Source organism: Pseudorca crassidens, chromosome 17 (assembly GCF_039906515.1).
Source record: "Pseudorca crassidens isolate mPseCra1 chromosome 17, mPseCra1.hap1, whole genome shotgun sequence".
NCBI lineage: Eukaryota > Metazoa > Chordata > Mammalia > Artiodactyla > Delphinidae > Pseudorca > Pseudorca crassidens.
The window spans coordinates 70,933,345-70,954,878 of record NC_090312.1 but is presented as its reverse complement, the minus strand read 5'-3'; the positions used below and the strand labels follow the sequence as shown (position 1 = coordinate 70,954,878).

General features: G+C 40.4%; 1 protein-coding gene across 2 annotated transcripts in view; it reads right to left on the bottom strand.

Moving 5' to 3' along the window:
• The window catches only part of SLCO5A1 (solute carrier organic anion transporter family member 5A1), a 127,239-nt gene that overhangs the window by 22,923 nt on the left and 82,782 nt on the right, over positions 1 to 21,534 (bottom strand). For both annotated transcript variants that reach the window (XM_067712106.1, XM_067712107.1), the window contains exon 6: positions 6,708 to 6,906. In XM_067712106.1, the coding sequence (XP_067568207.1) occupies positions 6,708 to 6,906 (199 nt within the window). The remainder of the gene's footprint in view (positions 1 to 6,707; positions 6,907 to 21,534) is intronic.

The following is a 21,534-nucleotide window of genomic DNA, read 5'->3' as shown; positions in this document are numbered from 1 at the left end:
AAAGGATACAAACTCTAAAATAGATAATCTGGGTTTCATTCAGTTCCACTCGTTATTAACTGATGACTTGGGGCAAATCATTTACTCTCTAACCTCAGTTTCTTTAACTGAAATATGTGGTTAATAACACACACAGTGGAGTGATGTTGTAAGCAGTGTATATAAAAGATATACATGAGTGCCAATCACCACACCTGAGCCAAACAGGTGTCTGACAAAGGCTCCTTTCTTCACTGCCACTCCCTTCATCTCTCTCTTTATCAGCTTTAAAGGAGAAAAATCCTACATGCAAGGATCAAAATCATGCAGAACTACCATTTTTATGAGGCAGGCCAACCATGTACTGATGAACAGGTTGTGCACTGCACAAGAGCACCCAGGCAAGGGAGCAAGGAGAGGCTGAAATGTAGTCCATACCCTGCTTGGAGAAAGGGCCCCATTATTCTTCACACAAAGGTAACTGCTACTCTAAAAGTGTCAAACCTGTGCAGCTGTACCACCCAAAAGTGTTTATACTAATTCAATTTTAACTCTCTTCCTAGAAGTATTTGGGGAGCTAGAGGAATTCTCCAAGGAAACTGGGTTTTTCTTTTGCTAGTTTATAAACTTCGATGAAGTCAGGCCACAAATATTAGAATGAATGAATCCTTGCAGCAGTCTCTGGCGCTCCTAATCAACTTTTCTTTGTTGAATACAATTAACTGAGAAGAAATGTACCCTAAGTCATGGATTTAGATAACTACAATGTTTATTTACATCAAGTCCTGACTAGTTTCAGCATCACTATATAAGTAATGTCCCAGTGCAGAGGTGGATACCAGACATTCATTAATCTTTTAAAAAGGAAAAAAGAGTCACTTTGCATGATCTAGAAAGGGAGTAAAGCCAAGAAACTAACTTTTTTCAACATATACTAAGTGTTAGACTCTGTGCTGGGAAATATCAAAAACCTTCCCTTACATAATCCTCAAAATCAAAGCTACAAATATTTGTTTATAATATTTAAACGCTTCAAACTGGAGATTGAGGATGGAGGAAGGAGACACTGACTTTTCATTTTCTACCCTTCTTCATTATTTTCATTCTTTCAACCGCATGTGTTTTACTTTAATTATAGTTGTAACCAGGTATGATTCACATTATTGTCATTTTATATACGAGGAAACCAAGAGTTTACAATATTAGATAATTTTTTACAAGGTCACATAGCTAGAAAATGATGGCGCTATTACTTGCCTTTGAAAATAATACTATCTTTGAGGGGAGAGGGAAGAAAAATTCAAGGAATTCTTACTTGGGACCTCTTTTTTCTCAGTAATAAGGAATACGAGGTTGTCCGACAAGAGAAAACAAGCTACGGTAAGACAAAAAAAACTTGAAGAAAGGATTTTTTTTTTAATGGACCAATATGAGGCATAGGAAAGGAAGCTGACTAGGGCCAAGTAAATGGATTGCTCAGCAAAGACGAGGGCCTGCTAAGATTGGAACTCATCAATTTGTAATGGAGCAAATCAGCACAATTATATAATTTTTTCCCAGTAGTGCTAGGGAGTTCAGAATCAGTTGATTCAGGATTGGCAAGACCGATGTGGTGTTAAGCAAAAGCTTTAGAAGTCTTGAGGGGACTTGCAGTTTAAAAGCAGGTAAGACATGGAGTCTGCGTTCCACCCCTTCTGAGAAGGCACTTGAAATAAAAGTGAGTATAATGAAAATGAATCGAGCTGGCAAAGAGAAATGGAAAGAGCGACACCAGACTCCATGAAAATAAAAGTGGACAGGCAAAGGTGCATGTGAAATGAGCAGATGCCACCTTGGAGAAGAGCCAGCCTTCCCCATGGAACCTCTACACGACTCTGAATCCAAATCCAGCAGGTGCAACAGGGAGCAAAAGTGACTGGGAAGCTGAAAACAATGCGACTCACTGGAGACCTAAGGGAGAGAAGACTGTATCAGTGGGCCCTTCCACTCTCATACCCACCCCTTCCATCCCCAATTCAGAGCCCCGAAATTCATCAGAAAGCTCTTCTAAAGAACTCAGAACAAAATGTAAAAGCTAAGCTTCTACCTTAGATGTTGACAAATAAGGATAAAACTCCCTCGTTCTTGTGTGTGGTGGGGGGGGGTGAGTGGGGGAGAGGGACACATAACCTTACAGATGCTAAACTGAGTCTTGTCAACCTGTAAAACCCAGAGTAAATGAACAGAAAAATTGACATTTCAACTAAAATGACAAAATGTAAGACACAGAAACAAAGTAAAAAAAAAAAACAAAACTGAATTATATGCGCAGAGAGATCTGAGAAGATATTACTCCTTTTCAAACAACAGCAGGACGTTAGGAAAAGGGAACACTCAGAATGCCAAAGAAAAAATTATTTTCAAAATTTAAAATTTACATAAAGAATAAAAAAGCAAGTTTGGAAAAATCTCTCATAGCAAAGAAAATATGAGAAAACAAGTTAAACATACAGGTAACGAGTCTGTAAGTTCCAACATCTGAAAAACAGGCGTCCTGGAGAACATAGGGAAAATGAAGATGAGAACGAGTAAAGATATAGTAGAAGAAAATCTCCCTGAGGTTAAAAGAAAAAAAAGGACATACGTGTTAGACCAAAAGTGCCTAATACAATGAATGAACAAAGCCCTGGGCCAAGATATTCATGTGTCTGTCCATTCATTCAACAACAAACTTTGTTGTAGATGGCGGGGCTGCAACTATTATGTAGGCAGCTATAGTAACTGTTCTCAAGGAGCTCGTATCTTAGAGACAAAAGACAAGAGCAAAGCAAGTAAGCAAGACAATTTCAGATAGTAGCACGTGCTACAAGGAAACTGAAGAGGTGATGTAATAAAGAATGAGGGGAGAGTGGGCTCCCTTATATTGGGCAGAAAGGGAAAATCTCTCCGAGAAAGTGACATTGGAGGAGTCCAGCCAAGACAAAATCGGAGGGAAGAGCATTCCTTATGGAATTTCAGAACACCTTGAATAAAAAATATCCTCAAAACTTCCAAATACAGTTGGTAACGGAGAAATGAGAACTCAGACTGAAATTAAATTTGATTTAAGTATCTGCAACATTAAACGCTAGATGACAAAGCAATGGTTTTCAAGTTCTCAGAAAAACAAATGTTTAACCTATAATTCTATACCCACTCCAACTATCATTTAAATGTGGAAGAAGAATAAAGACATTTTAATACACTTAACGGTTTCAGACAGCTTCTCTTTCCATGAACCCTTCCCTAGGAAGTTGTCCAAGGATTTTTTTTGGCAAAATGAGGAGTTAACAAATAAATAACTACACAGACAAAACCTAGTGGATACAATTGAGATCTATGAAAGGAAGTTCCAGGATATAAGTTATGCAAAAGAGCAACCAATCCAATTGAAGCAAAATTATGGAGAGTTTCAGGAAAAAAGAATTCAATAAAACAGAAAGTATAATGAGAACTTAAATATATATATGGACAAGATAAACGCCAGTAGTAGGAGAAAGAACAGGCCTTTGGAACTCAAGGACAAACACCACAAGAAAGTCATGGTCCAAATATGATACAATTTTAAGCAGGTTCCCTTCCCCACCCTACTTAGTAAATGACTACTTCTTCCACCCCCTCTATCTTCTGGAGAAAATGAACCAAAGGCTCTGGACTTAAGAGCACCACATGAAAGAGACCTTTGGCAAGATGCTAGGATGATGACAGAGGAATTTGGTAAAAGTTTGCAAAATGAACAGTAGCTCCCTAGCCTCTTCCACCCACCACCCTACTCCCAGCTCTAGAATGTCAGCAGCTAGGCTTACAACCCTGAACCCACCACAACACAGCCCAAGCCAGGAGATAGGAGCATCCTTCTCTTGAGGAACTGAAGCACCTCAAAGGTAAGACTTCAGGTTCTGACACTGAGCACCCCAATGAAAATGCCAGCTGTCCCCCTGCAATTACCCTACAGTGAGATCCACTAAATGACAAGGCATAATGAGATATAAAATAGTTTATAAAGAATAAGAAAAGTAGAGAATCAATGAAGGAGATAGGAGAAAAAAAACTGTGGAGAGAAAATAACAACAATTACATTTTTTAAAAAAGTTAAAATGGAAACAAAAGACATGGTCTCCAGACATTAAAAGTTCATCAAGTGCTCAGAGGAAAAAAAAAGTGTATTGTGGTGAAATTTGGGAATAGTGGGAATAAATGGAAACTCCCAGGAAGGAAAAGTAGGGCACATACAAAGGATTGGGAAAAAGAAAGACCAGAATTCCCACAAGAGCATTAGAAATTAGACAAAAATGGAGTGAAAACTTTAAATTTTTTAGTGAAAATGATTCATCCAGTCCAAAGTTCTTAACCCAGCCAATTTGGCAATCAAATGTAATTGTTAAAAAAAAAAAAAAAAAAAAAAGAGGCTATTTCATGAAAAATCTCCAAAAAAAAAAGGTAACAGCCTTGACAGCCTTCCTGTAGCTACTGGAGGATGTGCTCTAGCAAAATGGGGGAGGAAGCCAAAAAAGAGGCATCCACAGAAACGAAGGATCAGCACAGAGAGAGGCAAGTGAGATTCCTGGGGCAACAGCGGGGCAGCAGGCCCAGAGGGCTCCCATACAGATGACTCCAAGGGGTGGGGAAATGGAATCCTGAGTTCATCGGACGGGTGAAAAGTCATATTGAGATTTCTTGAGCCCTTAGAGGATAAGGGAAGGCAGAAGCAGACTCAAAGAAAACAAAGGAAATGAAAACAAGGTAGTGATTTAATTCCAGGAAAATCACTGCTGTACAAAGGAGGAAATCTAATCACGATACAGTACTTGTGCCTCAGCTGCTAACAATACTGTCATAACCATACCATGAAAATATCAGAAAAGGATTTGAGCACAACTTGTGAAGCAAATGCTAGACTCCTCATTGACTAAGACAGGAAGTCATAAATAATGTCTTCATTTGGTTAATTTATACAGTATGCTTTAAAAATATAGAGGTAAATACCAGAAGAGATAGCTAAAAAGAATTTTAAATTATTGCCCCTGGGAAGCAGGGTCAGGAGACTGCTGGTTTTTCTTACTAATTTTTAATATTCTATTTATGTTTTCCAATTGTAGTAAAAATAATTTGATAGAAATTGTTCTTAATGGATTAGTGATGACTAATAACAATAGCTAACTATCACTGAGCACTTGCTGTGTGCCAGGAGAGCGGAGAGCTTTACACATGTTTCTTGTGTAATCCTTGCCTGTGATCTCTAGGTCAATAGACTAAATGTTTGGGTCCATGAAAAATTCACATGTTGAAAGCTAACCCCAAACGTGATGGTACTTGGAGTTTGGGGCCTTTGGGAGGTGACTGGGTCATGAAGGTGAAGCCCTTATGAATGGGATTAGTGCCCTTACAGAAAGGATCCTAGGGAGATGCCTCACCCCCACCATGTGAGGACACAGCCAGAGACAGCCATTTATGATCCAAAGAGCAGGGCCTCACAAGACACCGAATCTGCTAGCACCTTGATCTTGGACTTCCCAGCCTCCGGAATTGTGAGAAATAAACTTCTGTTGTTCTAAGCCATCTAGTCTATGGTGTTCGCTTACAGCAGCCTGAACGGATGTATATACTGATACGTGTCAGCCATATCTCGGTTTTGCCCTCTGTAAAATCAGAATAATAATAGTACCTACCTGATTAGGCCTGTTATGAGGGTTAATGAGTTAATATATGTAAAGCATTTAGAAGAATGCTTGGCATGCACTAGTGTTAATATAAGGGTTAGCTACGCTTTGAACATCACCATCATTATTATTATTGTGACAGAAAGTTTCCACCCCAGATCGTTACATAAAAAAAAAAAAAAGCTCAGAAAAGAATGTATAGGGACTTCCCTGGTGGTGCAGTGGTTAAGAATCCACCTGCCATTGCAGGGGACACGGGTTTGAGCCCTGGTCCGGGAAGATCCCACATGCCGCGGAGCAGCTAAGCCCGCGAGCCACAACTACTGAGCCCACGAGCCACAACTACTGAAGCCTGCGTGCCTAGAGCCCATGCTCCACAACAAGAGAAGCCACCGCAATGAGAAGCGCGCGCACCGCAACGAAGAGTAACCCCCGCTCGCCGCCACTAGAGAAAGCCCGTGCGCAGCAACGAAGACCCAACACAGTCATAAATAAATAAATAGATAGATAGATAAATAAATAAATAAAAAAGAAAAGAATGTATAGAATGCTACCTTTTGGATATAAAACAGAAAACACTGAAAATACACATTCATAGTTTCTTGTATAAGGAACATCCTTGGAAGGGTACACAAGAGATGAATTAAAGCGGTTCCCTGGTTTGTCTTTGGGGAGAAGTGGGGTGGAGGCCTTGAGACACACTGTATTTTCATTGAACTTTGGTTTGAAACTGTGTGAATGTACTATCTATTCAAAACATTACATTAAAAAAAAGAAGAACAGTTTTCATTAAGCCAACTAGCATTTCCTCCTCACGTACTGTAACCCAAATGTCATGGGAGACGTTGCAAGGGTCAAAAGGGACACAGACAACAGAGAGACGGAGGCCTCTGCCCAAGAGAGTGCAGCTCTACCGGGACAGAAACGCAGACGTAGTGAGCCCCGCATGGAGGGAGGGACGCAAGCCGAACCGTGGGATCCAAACACCGCAGAGCTTCGCACTTCAATCATGACCAGGATGAGATGAGACGCCTCTTCCAAGATACTTACCCTGTTGTATACGGGATGTTTATGCCACCTAGATTGATACTTTCACATCCAACAATAAACAGGGTTGAAAAGCACAGTAAAGACACACCACTGCAGATCATCGCTAGTTTTGCAGATTCCCTCGCACCAAGTTTCAATTTTTTTATGATGTAGCCTCCAAGGACAATCCCAACTCCGGCACTGGGGACGATGATGACTCCTGGAGAGAAGAAGGGAAGGACAGGATTAATTTGAAGGAATGTATACTATTATTTATTGTCTAATTATCCTGTTTCTACTTACTTATTAGTGCGAAGGGAAAGAATTTTAAAAACACTATAATCAATAAATCTTTAATGTTTGTGATTTTATAGTATAGCTTATTTTCAACACATACAGCCAACAAAGGACTCATATCCAGAATGTGCAAGAACTTTCAAAGCCATAAAATAAAGACAAGCAACCCATGAGAGAGTGAGCAAAACTTAAATGGGGCTTCACTTAGGAGGAAATTCAGCTGACCCATTAACTCAGAAAGGTGTTCAGCCTCCTTACTAAGAGAGAAACACAAATTAAAGCCGCAGTGAAACACTACTCCATGCCAACCATGTCAGTAAAAGTGGAAAAGTCTGACAATACCACATATTGGCAAAGATACAGAGCAATGGGCACCCTCTACAAGGCTGGTGGGATGTAAATTGCGACAGACACTTTGAAAGACAGTTTAGCATTATCTGGTAGAGTTGAAGATATATACACCCTGTGACAGGCAGTTCCATTCCTGGATCTATACCCTGAGGAAATTCATGCACATGGGGAACAAAAGAAGTGTATAAGATATCTGAAACACCATAATAGCCCCAAACTGGAAATAAAGCAAACATCCATTAATAGATACATTACATGCAGTAAATTCATGTAATGAAATGCTGCGATACAATAATAAAAATGAGGACACGTAATCACATACAAACACAATGTTGAATAAAGGAAGTAAAACACAACAGAAAACATGATCTGACTGTATAAAGGTCAAAAACAGGTAAAACTAAATGATTTGTTTAGAAATGAATACACAGGTAGTGCAACTATGAAGAAAAGATAGTAGGGGGATGGGTGGGATCTGGAAAGGATACAGGGGGCTCCTGGAGGACTGAAAATACTCCTTTTCATGACCTGGGCAGTAGTTACACAAGTGTTCACTTTATGATTATTCATTATCCCTAAGTTTTTTGTTTTTGAAGTCTAGTTGATTTACAATGTTGTGTTAGTTTCAGGTGTACAGCAAAGTGATTCAGTTATATACATACATATATATATTCTTTTTCATATTCTCTTCCGTTTTTGTTTATTACAGGATTTTTAATATAGTTCCCTGTGCTATACAATAGGACCTTGTTGTTTATCTACTTTATATATAGCAGTGTTTATATGTTAATCCCAAATTCCTAATTTATCCCTTCCCCGCCCTTTCCCCTTTGGTAACCATATGTTTCTTTTCTATGTCTGTAAGTCTGTTTCTGTTTTGTACATTAAGTTCATTTGTATTATATATATACACACACACACATATATATATATATATATTGGCCATGCCACGTGGCATGTGGGATCTTATTTCCCTGACCAGCAATCGAACCCATGCTCCCTGCAGTGAGAGTGCGGAGTCCTAACCACTGGACCACCAGTGAATTCCTTGTATTATATTTTAGGTTCTACATATAAGTGATCTAAGTTTTGATTAATGCACTTCTGTGTGCATTATATTTCACAGTAAAAAAAAAAAAGCTAAAAAATTAGTCATATCGCCTGCCCCACGAACCTTACAATCTAAAAGAGAAATAAACAAAACAAATTAAAGTATGATAAGAAAATTATACAAAGGGCAGGGAGAATACAGGAAAAGAAGTACCTGAGTCTTCCCTGGGAGAAATCAGGGAGGACATCACAGAAGTGGCAGTATTTGAGCTGACATTCGACAGATGAGACAGAATCTGTCCAATGTGCCAGCACAGAGAAAATATCCTGCACAAAGGAAATATATGCAAAGGGGCAAAAGATAACGGAATTGAAGATTCAGAGGAGTCCAAGCTATGGGAGTGTGGAATGCAAGCTACTGGGGCGTGGCGGGACATGGGCAAGAGATGTAAAGCGAGCGAGACCATGAAGGATCACGGAGGGGAGCTCGGGTTGTACCTCTGGGCAATGGGAGGCCACCAAGGAATTTGAAGCCAGGGTCAGAGAGGATGGGAGGTGTGTGTGACAAAGATTATTGCTGGCGGTGAGATGCAGTCAACACTAGAATCAGAGACATGGCTGGGAGAGCACTGCAAAGGTCCAGGTGAGTCACAGTCAGGCTCCACACCGACAGCACAGCCAACAAGCTGAGGAGGGGACGGGGACACCCGAAAGGTGGCAGGGGTCCAGAAAATGAGGAGGAAAGGACCGGGGGAGAGCAGCCCTCGAACCCCACGGTAGACACAACACGTGTGAAGGGCCCGGGAGATACGCCTCACGCAGTGATCCCTGCCCCACGAGCCCAGGAAGAGCTGGTCTGGGACATTCCTAACAGGTGGCAGAATTTATGGCATAGAAGGGATGTTCCAACAAGACTGAGCAAAGTCAGAAGAGCAGAGGAAGACGAAGCCTGAAAGGAGATCTTGGCAAGAGCAATTTTAAGGGTGTTGTGAAGGTGGAAGCCAGGCTGCAATGGGTTAAACGGTCAGTCGTGGAGATTTGGAGGCTGAAATTCAGACTCTTTCTAGAACTCAGACTACATATAAAAGGAAAAGGGGGTACGGGTCTAGAGCTAGAGGGGAGCCAAGGCGGAGCTGAAGCCTGGGGAGTTTTGCTTGTTTGCTGATATATGGAGGGGACCTAGCGTATTTTTATTTTGGCCGCACCATGTGGCTTGTGGGATCTTAGTTCCCCGACCAGGGACTGAACCTGGCCCCTGGCAATGAAAGCACCGAGTCCTAACCTCTGGACCTCCAGGGAATTCCTTTAAGCATACTTATATGCTCGCAAAGAGACCAAAAAGGAATGGGAGATTGAGTGGGGAGAAAAAGGGTTATCTAATGTCAAGGCAAGATCCTTGAGAAGTCAGAAGAATATAGAATTAATAGCACAGATGATCAGATTAGCCCCGGAGAGGGAGAGCGAGAACCCTGCATCTGGGCCGGGAATCAGATTTGGGAGCAGGGGGTGGGAGGATAAATCAATGGGCAGGTGGTAGCTCCTCGAATGGTAGTTTTTCGTTTTGTTGTTGTTATTTTGGAAACATCATGCAATACATGATGGACTAGAACACTTGAAAAGCACAGAGAAATATGAAGGACCAAAACCCCACAACTTACATTCTGGCATATTTCACTCCAGTCTTTTTTCTATGCTTTTACTTCCCCCCTTAAGAATTGATAACATGTGTAGATTCTTTATATGTATATATATATACATATAGCTTCGGTTTGGGAAGAGATACGGAGAACTTTAAATATAGCCAAAGGTTGGAATAACCATGGTAGGAAAGTAAAGAGCGGGCTAAGTTAGAACATGTACACGGCTTTGCAAATGGAGAGGATGGTGGGTCCAGGTGCTATGAGATTCCAGAAGCCTGCAGCTGCATCAGTGTGCATGCCTGGATGGCTCGCTCCTCCTGTGTGTCCCACAGCCCACGTAAAGGAGCAAAGAGGGGGGGTTAGATTAATCTAAAGTCTGAGCTTTGCCTGGGTTGACAGGGAAAAAAAAATAGTGTCTATCTTGTAATCCTCACCATGGTCCTGACTTTATTAAACCAGTAATGGCTCTTTTACAGATGAGGAAGTGACCAGCCCAGTAATGCACACAGGGCAGGGAGAGCGAGAATGAAAACTGAGGTCTCTGGCTCCCAGCCCAGGGCACCTCCACAGCACCACAGCTGCCTCTTAGAACCAGCGGGTACTGGAAGCTTTGGGGGAAGTTGACCAGAGCTCTGGGCTTAGATGAGCTGGTTATTACATTATCCTCCTCATTAGAGAATAGTCCACATTCTATCTACATGACTAAATAGGCAAAGCTTTACCTTCAGAGTGAAATGATCCATTAATAAAATTCCTATTTCAATTGAGCGATTTATATATCGGTATTATAGTTATAGATACCGTGCTAGACCCTGGGATAGCAACGAAACAAATCCCCATGCTCACAGCTGAGTCCTAATTTAAAAGCAGTATAATTTATCTGACTATGCATCCTAACTAGTATTCAACTCTTAAAAACAAAAAATGTGTCATTAGCATGAGGTCTCGTCAGAGTGAAGATCTATTAAAATTTCCTACTGATGTCCCCCGTCCTCTAAATCTCACTGCACTACCAAAACGGAAAGACTGACTATGCCTTCAGGGGAATCTGTACTACGCTCAGATCTCCAGTTAGAGTAGGACACACAAATGTCTTGGTGTTGCAGTTTTAGGGGAATGGAATAAGTAGGTAAGATCTGGTGCCGAGTGTGTGGTAGGGTGACGCAGGGGGAGACAATATATCTCACCGGCTGCTGCTCTCCTGCCCTTCCCCGTGTCCCCAGACCCCCAGCGCCCCTCCTTCTGTCTCCCTCCTCTGAGCCTCTGCTCCGGAACCAGCCCCTTCCCAGCCGCTGCCGTACACCTGTTACCCTCGAGTTTCTGCTCCTCGCGCCCTCTAGTGGCCAAGACGCGGGGAGGGCGGGGTCAAGAGGGTGGGGAAAAGGCATCAACTGGGGCCCACGGACGCTTGTAGAACGAGCAGAGGAAGGAGGACAGAACAGCGGGGAGAGATGGGAGTAGCTGGACCAAGCCCAGGGGCCCAGCCTAGGGCACAGGCGGGAGAGGATGGAGGCCAATGCGACTGCAGATGTCTGAGACAATTCCAGGTAAGAGTGTGGGCCACGAAGATTCCAAGTTCGAATCTCAGCTCTGCCACCTACAAGCTGTCTGTCCTCAGGCAAGTTTCTGACATTCCGGGCCTTAGATTTTTCTGTAAAATATGGATAAGAGTAGTTTCTTCCTCATAGATTGTTAGGATTAAACGGGTTAAGATACAGGAAGTGCTTGAAACAGTGCCTAGCCCATAGCATATACCCAATAAATGTTGGCAATTGACACAAGTATCCGCCTGCTATTAATGAGTTTAACATTTGAACAAATAAATATATTGGAATTATAATTAGGCAAATTTTAGTATGCCATTTAATCTATAGAACTGAATTTAAAATACTACTCGTGGGGCTTCCCTGGTGGTGCAGTGGTTGGGAGTCCGCCTGCCAATGCAAGGGACACGGGTTCGAGCCCTGGTCCGGGAGGATCCCACGTGCCGCGGAGCAACTAAGCCCGTGCGCCACAACTACTGAGCCTGTTCTCTAGAGCCCACGAGCCACAACTACTGAGCCCGTGCGCCACAACTACTGAGCCTGCGCTCTAGAGCCCGTGCTCCACAACAAGAGAAGCCACCGCAATGAGAAGCCCGCACACTGCAAGGAAGAGTAGCCCCTGCTCGCCGCAACTAGAGAAAGCCCGTGCGCAGCAATGATGACCCAATGCAGCCAAAAGAGTAATAATAAATGAAATAAATTTTTAAAAAGAAAAGCATTAAAAAATATATCTTACTGTATGTTATATGGCAAAATTTTAAAAAATTAATAAAATAAAATATTATTCATAATTGTCCAACATAAACCTGTATGTGTTCTTCAATATATAAACCTTTGTTTGATATTTAGCTACTATGTCCTCTCAAACACATAAACCTCTGTTAGCTTTTGAGCTACTGTGTGTATATATCTGAATCTAAAGAAGTCGTTGCTGCATAAGTATTGACCAGAGGACCCTGCTTCATTCATAAAAGGTCTGAGCACACCCTACTGCTTTCCAGTAGGAAATCTTTTATCTACTTACTTAACCAAGCAGATTGACATGTTAATTGTCCTACTTCCTTTCTTTCCCTTATTTCAAGCATGATCCCCTTAGCATTCAATGTTGAAGTTTTTGCTCTGGGTCACAATATTGCTTACCCTTACAAAGTGTGGCTGGATGGAGTCAAAAGGTCTTTATGAAAAATGATATTTGGTGAATTACCAAATATTGAAGCTACTGATGCAATGTTTCCTCTTCACTCCAATTTTTGTCAATAGGCAGACATTATCTATTTTGCAAATAGACACATAAAATATGCCTAAACCTAATGCATCACTTGGAACACAGGAAAACCTTGAACTGGAAGACAGGAGGACAAAATTAGGTGACCCACTCATCAAGAATGTTTCAGGTTCGGGGAACTGCAATCGTGTTGCTATTGCTATTGTGAAGAATCACAACCTGCTTTCACGGGACCCAGTGCTTGCCCCCATCATAAGACCTGCCACCATCTACCGGGTTTACTTCTCTCTTTCCTGCTAGACTGGAAGGTTCCTGTGCATGGTAGGGACTATATCTTTATTATCTTCAGACCTTTCTAGCACTTACCAAGGCCTGGTGAATGTATGGATGAATAATTTTGTTATTTAGAATTTATTACATAAAATCCTCAAATGACATTCATTTTTGTTTTCAATTATTCCTTGAAATAGGCCATATCTTGTTTTACAAATAGGAGATCTAAGATCTCATTTGGAGTTAAAATAACTTGCTAAAATCAGTTTAAAACTGGCACGCACGAAATATCTAGACTGACGCCTAAAAAATCTCACTGTTATCAAAATTGACTTGGGCGTTATTAGCAGAAGCTTAACTGCCAAGCCACCACAGGTGACAGAGCGTGGAATGCCAGTAGCCCTCTGATACCTCTTTTCTATGGTGAGATCACAATGGTGCAGACTGTCCTACTGTGGTGAATTAAGTTAGTATAGACAGATCCTCAGAATCTTAGATGTCCTCATGCTCTTTTCTCTAAATTCTCTGACCCTTTCTGTGTATTCCACATCCAAAGTTTTCTTTAGGTAAGTTGAAAAGTCAATGGTTTGCAAACCTAAGACTATGAATCAATACAGACTATCATTGTAAGCCATTATGGCTTCCAGGTTCTGCCGTTGTCTTTGGGGAAGGCAGCCGGGACAGAAGGGGAGGAGAAAGCGGGGTGAGCACCTAGAAAAGAAGGAAGTACAATTGGTTCTCATGCCCATTCTCTCTCTCTCTCTCTCTCTTTCCGTCTCTCCCACCTTCCTCTTTCTTTCTGTACACATATACACCACACACAAACACACACACACACACACTGATGCTAACTATATACCAGAAACTGTGATAACTGCTGTATGGATAGTATCTCATCTAATTCTCAAAACTGTACGCGTTTTGAATTGCTCTGAAATCAGAATGTGTCTGACAATCAATAGGATCTCTATCTTGTGTCATTGTCTAATTAGAAGCATTTTTCTTTCATAGTAACTCAAAATCATGGGGCATCTTACAATGAATGGTGTCTTAGGTTGGAAAGAATACAGAAGTTTCTTTCCACATCCCAGGTGAGGAAACATCTAGTGAGTGATAGAGCAGGGTAATAAACTCAAATTTATTTAACTTTTCCAAATACTACGTTTCTAATCTTATGATACAAAATCAATGTTTTCCTGTCACCCAAGCCTAAATATTTTACCCCTTTAAGCTTCCACTTTCCCATGCAAATATTTTCTTACAGGAAATAAATAACAATTATTGTCAGAGGGGAATAGAAGAAGAGAATATTTTTCAAGTCCGGACCTTGAAGCTAGCAAATTTTAAATGGTCTGAGAATACATAGCACAGTAAGTATACATTTTCACAAACTGCTCATAAATCCACAAAGTATCACAAAATCACAATATTTCATATTTCTCTTTCTCTTTCATATATCTCACTATCACCCTTGTAAGAAAATCTCAGAAATCCCTTCACCAACTATGAACGAGGTCCCTCATTAGAATTAATTTATAGTGCCATTTTTATAATTTGGTGACTGTTTTAAGACAGAGACCAGACTATTTCTTTTGATCCATAATATTTCATAGCATAACATCAAGTCAAATTGTAAAGGATGCCCTGTTCGATTGGAATTAGGAGGGGCAGCCCGTGTATGTTGACCTGAACAGCGTGTGTCGGGCACCTGGAGAGAAGCCTATAGGTTGAGTGGCAGGATTTATAGGGGTTCTTTTTTTTAATTTTTTTTTTGGCCATGCCACGTGGCATGTGGGATCTTAGTTCCCAGATCAGGGATCGAACCCACGCCCCCTGCAGTGGAAGCATGACATCTTAGCCACTGGACTGTCAGGGAGATCCCAATATCAGTGTTCTTTTAGCAATTCTCCTGAGGCAGATAGGCTGTCAGGGTGGCCAGCCTCACACAGGGCTGCTGCAGACGGCCTGTCTGCCTCTACCACTTCAGTGAAGGACACAGCGCCAGAAGCAGACCTCGCCAGCCACAGCTTCCTCTGTTGAGAGCCCCGTGATGAACACAGTGGGGCTCAGATGGGACCCCCTGCAGCTCAGCAACAGAGCCTGCTCTCAAACATCTTGCATGACCTTGCTGAAATGATTACTAAAGGCTTTCCAAGGAATTACACACCTCTGAAAACCTAGCCTCCATCACTTCAGCCTGGAGATATCAAAATCAAGCTCACACTGAACCTCCACCAGGGTAAATGGGTCTCACTCAACCACAGTAACACTCTCTGCAACTCTGCCAACACAGGGAAATGCCGTGCAGCACGAGAGAAATATGAGAACCCCAGTCTCAGGGATTCAAGTTCTTGGGAGCACTGAGGGAAAGGTAATAAAAAGGTACATTCAACAGAGAAAACAAGCCCACTTTTCATTTCAGGGTTCTGCAGAGCTCTGGCTGAAATAATACATAAAATCAAATGCCAAGCTGGGTCGTGAAAGGGATTCAAAAATCAAATCAAGTGAATATTTCATCCTGTATGGCTTAAAAATCTAAAAGAGTTTTCTGTATTCAGGCAATAGAACCACAAAGGGCAGAAATAACTTGAAATGATGAAATGCAAAATATCAAAGTGTTTACTTCTGTTTTTCACTGGCTCTGGGAAACTTAAGGTGAAACAGCAAAAGCTTTAAACAAATTATTCAAGAGAAGGGGGGCGGATTTTGTAGAGGCAATTTACAGAAGACGAGCAGGGTCTTATTAACCTTTGCAGTTATCAAAAGAAGCCTCAAAGGAAGACCTTAGTGTTGAGTTACTAGACTCAGTTTCCGTTCAGAGAAGCAAAGCCTACAGATGTGGGCCAGTGCCAAAGACAAAGCCCTCTTTGGAGGCCCTGTGGGGGAGATCCATTTTCCCTCAGCACTTTGCAACGTCTCCCCTTTCCATTGTTGTCCAAATCCAGCAGCTCTTGAGCCTTCGCATCGAGAGAGTTGATGGTCATTATGCCCAAGAATAGCTGAGCTACAAAACCTGGCAAAGCTATCCTTCCCCTGGGAGAAGTAAGCAGATTTTTCTTTCTTTCTTTTCTTCTTAGCTGAGTTGGGTCTTCGTTGCTGCACGCGGGCTTTCTCTAGTTGCGGCGAGCGGGGGCTACTCTTGGTTGCGGTGCGCAGGCTTCTCATTGCGGTGGCTTCTCTTGTTGCGGAGCACGGGCTCTAGAGTGCAGGCTCAGTAGTTGTGGCGTGCAGGCTTAGCTGCTCCACGGCACGTGGGATCTTCCCGGACCAGGGATCGAACCCTTGTCCCCTGCATTGGCAGGCAGATTCTTAACCTCTGCGCCACCAGGGACATCCAAGCAGATTTTTCAAACTCTATTTATCCAAAAAAATTTTTGAGACAAACTTCTGCACACCCAACCTTACTTGTTAGCGTGCTTTTGCCCCACTATGGCCAAGCGAAAACTTGGCTCATTAAAAACCTGTTAATTCTGCCAAATGAATAAAGAGGACCAGAGCGGCCATTTAATAAAGATCGTCAGCTCACTAAGTGCTCTGTTTATTCTTTCTTCCTTTTTCTTATTGACAGCTTCGTTGAGCTATAAGTCACATACCATACAATTCACCTGCTTGAATAAGTGTACCATTCAATGTTTTTTAGTATATTCACAGAGATATGCAACCATCACCACCATCAGTTTCAGAATATTTTCATGACCCCAGAAAGAAACCCTGTACCCATTAGCTATCAAGCTATTTCTTCCTACGCCCCTTCCTCAGCCCTAGACAACCACTAATTTACTTTCAGTCTCTACAGATTTGCCTATTCTAGATGTTTCAGATAAATGGAGTCGTAAAATATGTCCGGCTTCTATCACTTAGCATAATGTTTTCAACACTCATCCACGCTGTGGCACGTGTCAGTACTTCATTCCTATCTATGGCCAAACAATAATCCATTGTACTAACAGACTACATCTGACTTATCCATTCATCAGTTGATGGACATTTGAGTTGTTTCTGTTTTTGGCTATTAGAATAATGTTGCTATGAACATTCATGTACAAGTTTTTATGTGGACATATGTTTTCATTTCTCTTGGACATATGCCTAGAGATGGAATTTCTGGATCATATAGTAATTCTACGCTTGAGGAAATGCCAAACTGCTTTCCAATACAGCTGCATCATTTGACATTCCTACTGCCAGTGTGTGAGGTTCCAACTGCTCCACATCTTCACCAGCATTTGTTATTTCCACAAATAATATTTGATTACAGACATCCAAGCGGGTGTAAAGTGGTATCTCATTATGATTTTGATTTGTATTTCCCTTATAACTAATAAGACTGAGCATCTGTTCATGTGGCCACTTGTACCCCTTCTTTGGAGAAATATCAATTCAGATCCTTTGCCCATTTTTTTAAATTGGGTTATTTTTCTTTTTATTCTTGAATTTTAAGAATTCTTCATGTAAGGTACAGATAGGACCCAAATTCCATGTCTCCTACCTCTGTTGCATTAAGGCCTCTCCATCAGCTTCACCTACAGCTTCTGCGGAGGTTTGCAACAAGCAGCTGATGGGAAGGAGAAAACCCCAGGCCTGGTCCATAGACGGGTAGACTCAATGTATTTGTGCAAGTTGAAAATGGACCTTTACACTACAGCCCATTCAGGGGTGGCTCCAAGAGAAAGGGGGGAACAGAACGGAGAAATATGAATATTTTCAAATCGTGAATTTATACTCATATTACTAATTCAAGTTAACATTATAGGAGTTTTACTTAACTCCTTTGACTTCTTAATACTAACTGTACGTATGCATAATTTACATGCGATAAAATTCACTTGTTTTAGGTATACAACTGTGTAACATCCAACACCCTAAGATGTTCCCTCATTCTCCTCTGCAACTGGTCCCATCTCTTGACCCTTAACCTCTGGCAACTACTGACCTGCTTTCTGTCACTTTAGTTTTGCCTTTTGTGGAATTTTATATAAATCGTATATGATATATAGTCTTTTTTGTTTGACCTCTTAGCATAATGCTTTTGAGATTCATCCATATTTTTGCATATATTAATATTACATTCATTTTTACTGCTGAATTAGTAGGGATCTACCACAATTTGTTTGTCCACTCACCAGTTGATGGACATATGGACTGTTTTCAGTTTGGGGCTATTGTGAATAAAGCAGCTATAAACATTCCAAAAAAAGAATTCCTCATGTAGAATATAAATTCTATGTAAGGGATACAAGTCCCTTATCAGATATGTGTTTTGCAAATATCTTCTCCCATCCCGTGGGTTGTTTTTTAACTTTTTTGGTGGTGTCCTTTGATGTATAAAAGTTTTTACTTTTGATAAGATCCAATTTATCTATTCCTTCTTTGGTTGCATTATCTAATTCAAGGTCACAAAGATTTAGGCTTGTTTACTTCTAAGAGTGTTATAATTTTAGGTCTTCCATGAAGACCTTTACTCCATTTTGAGTTCATTTTTATATATATGGTGTGAGGTAGAGGTCCAACTACATTCTTTTGCATGTGGCTATCCAGTTACCCCCGTACTATTTTTTGAAAAGATTATTCTCTCCTCATTGAATGGTCTTGACATCCTTGTTGAAAATTGGTTGACTATAGATGTATGGGTTTATTTCCGGACTCTCAATTCTTTTCCATTGATGTTTCTGTCTACTTTAAGTAGGTACCATACTGTCTTGATTACTGCTGCTTTTTATTAAGTCTTGAAATCAAGAAGTCTAGGTGCTCCAACTTTGGTCTTTGTCAGGATTGTTTTGGCTATTCTAGGTCACTTGCATTTCTAAATGAATTTTAGGATCAGCTTGTCAATTTCTTCAAAGAAGCCAGCTGGAATTTTGACAGGGATTTGTTGAATCTATCTGGTGAGTACGGCCATCTTAGTAACATTGTGTTCCAATTCAAGAACATGAGATGTCTTTCTATTTATTTAGGTCTTCTTTAATTTTTAAACAATATTTTGTGGGTTTCAGAATATAAGTTTTGCACTTCTTTTGTTAAATCTATTTCTAAGTATTTCATTCTTTCATGCTGGTGTAAATGCAATTGTTTCCTTAATTTCTTTTTTGTTCATTGTTAGTGTACAGAAATACAGTTGATGTTTGCGTACAAGCATACCTTGTTTTATTGCACTTTGCAAATACTGCGTTTTTTACAAATTGAAGGTTTGTGGCAATCCTGAGTCAAGTAAGTTTACCAGTGCCATTTTTCCAACAGTATTTGCTCACTTTCTGTCTCTCTGTATCACATTTTGGTAATTCTTGCAACATTTCAAGCCCTCCCCCAGCAAAAAGATTATGACTCGCTGAAAGCTCAGATGATGGTTAGCATTTTTTAGCAATAAAATATTTTTAATTAAGGTATGTACATTGTTTTTTAGACTTAATCCTATTGTACACTTAATAGACTCCAGTAAACATAACTTTTATATGCACTGAGAAACAAAAAAAAATTGTGTGGCTTGTTTTATTGCAATATTTGCTTAATTGCAGAACCTAACCCACAATATCTCCAAGGTATTTCTGTATTAATCTTGTATCTTGCAATCTCACTAAACTCATTTACTAGTTCTAATATTTTCTTAGTGCACTCCTTAGGATTTTCTTTATACAAGGATGCATAATCCATGAATAGAGATAGTTTTACATCTTTCTTTCCAATCTGGATGTCTTTTATTTCATTCTCCTGCCCTACTTTCCTGGCTAGAATCTCCAGTGCAATGATGAATAGAAGTGCCAAGAGCAGACATCCTTGTCTTGTTCCTGATCTTAAGAGGAAAGCATCCAGTCTTTCATCACTAAGTATGATGTGGATTTTTTGTAGATGCCCTTTATTGCATTGTTTTTAAATCTCCAATCATTTAAATAGTAGTCGAGCTAAAATTCATTTTTGTGTTATTTACAAATATGTTAGGTATAACTTCCAGAAAGCTCATAAAAATATATAATTTTTAAAACATATATTTAATTTAACAAAAAACATTTACTGAGTATCTACTATGTCTTGGCTCTGTTCCAGACTCTGAAGGTACTTAGTGAATAAAGCTGACAAAAAACCCTGCCCTCACTGAGTTTACAATCTACTCTGGGGAAAAGAGACAATAAACAATAAACCAATAACTAAGCAAACTGTACTGAACGTTAGAAGGTAAAGAAGCACCACAGAGAAAAATGTTCAGCCTAGCAAGGAAAATCAGGAGTTCTGGGAGAGGTGTCGCGTTTTTAAATGGGGTATACTGGGTAGGGTCTCACTGACAAGGGACCATTTGAGCAAAAACTTGGAGGAAAGGAAGTACAGCGTGCATAGAAAATAAATGATCCCCCAATTACACACTGTTTTCATCTATCCATTAAAATAAGTTTACTGAGAGCCAAGATTATTAAAGGTCAGAACATTTTATAACTAGAAGAAAATTCAAAAATTAAACTAACTTGCTTGCTGAATGAGATAGCTTAAGTCAGAAAAACTAAGAACTTTGGACAAAGCAGGGACAGTTGAGATGGAAATCTTAACCAGTCTGCTATACATACTGCACTTTTTAAATAAAGATGTTTTGTTTCAAATGACATGTGTAATTCCACAGGTAATGAAATCCACAAAATAAGTTTTATGAATGGAAACATAATCTAGTAATCTAATGGTCTGAGTATCTTTGGAGAACACCAAACCTACTGTTTACGAGAACTTAGGTTTCAGAAATCCATTAATTAATCACTTTATATAAAAGTACCATTGGGTTGAAAGCAATAGAAAAGAAACAGATGACATGGTTCTTGTGTGCCTTCCTAATGCAATAACAAGCCCCATCAACCGATGTGTCTCGAAATCTCTCAGCAAAATAGTCTCTTTCCCTCATTGTTCAGACCTTATCTACTCTTAGTGTTGAAGAATAAAATCACACATTTTCAAATAAAACTTCTCTTTGGAAAGAACAATAGATCTTCAAAAGCTAAAAGAACAAGAAAATGCAATAAATATTTTAAATTTCACCCCAAATGATACAAGTGAACCAGCAAATGAAAAAAAATACAGTGTAGCAACAATCAATGCAATGTACCTCCCAACTAATAGCCACTGGCTCCTCTCCCAGTATCATGGTCACTGGCTCACTTTCAAGCCCAGATATTACACTAGGGGGCGCTCCACCAAGTTCAAAGGTAGCCCTGTATCTTTTCACATTTTTCTTTTCACAAAATGAAGGATATGCAAGGCACATGCCAAATGCAGTGTTTTTTTACTCAAAGCTGGAGAGGAGTAGCTGACATCTCACACAACTGGGTTGGAACTGAAAGCAACCATTAAAGACGGGGAAGTGGACAGAACAAAAAAAAGAAGGCAATTGAACAGGTGTGACTCAAGTTTCAGCCTGTTAGAGCAGGAAAGAACGCTGTGTTTTAGTATTTACTAGTATTTACTAGCATGTGTTTTAGAGCAGCGGTCCCCAACCT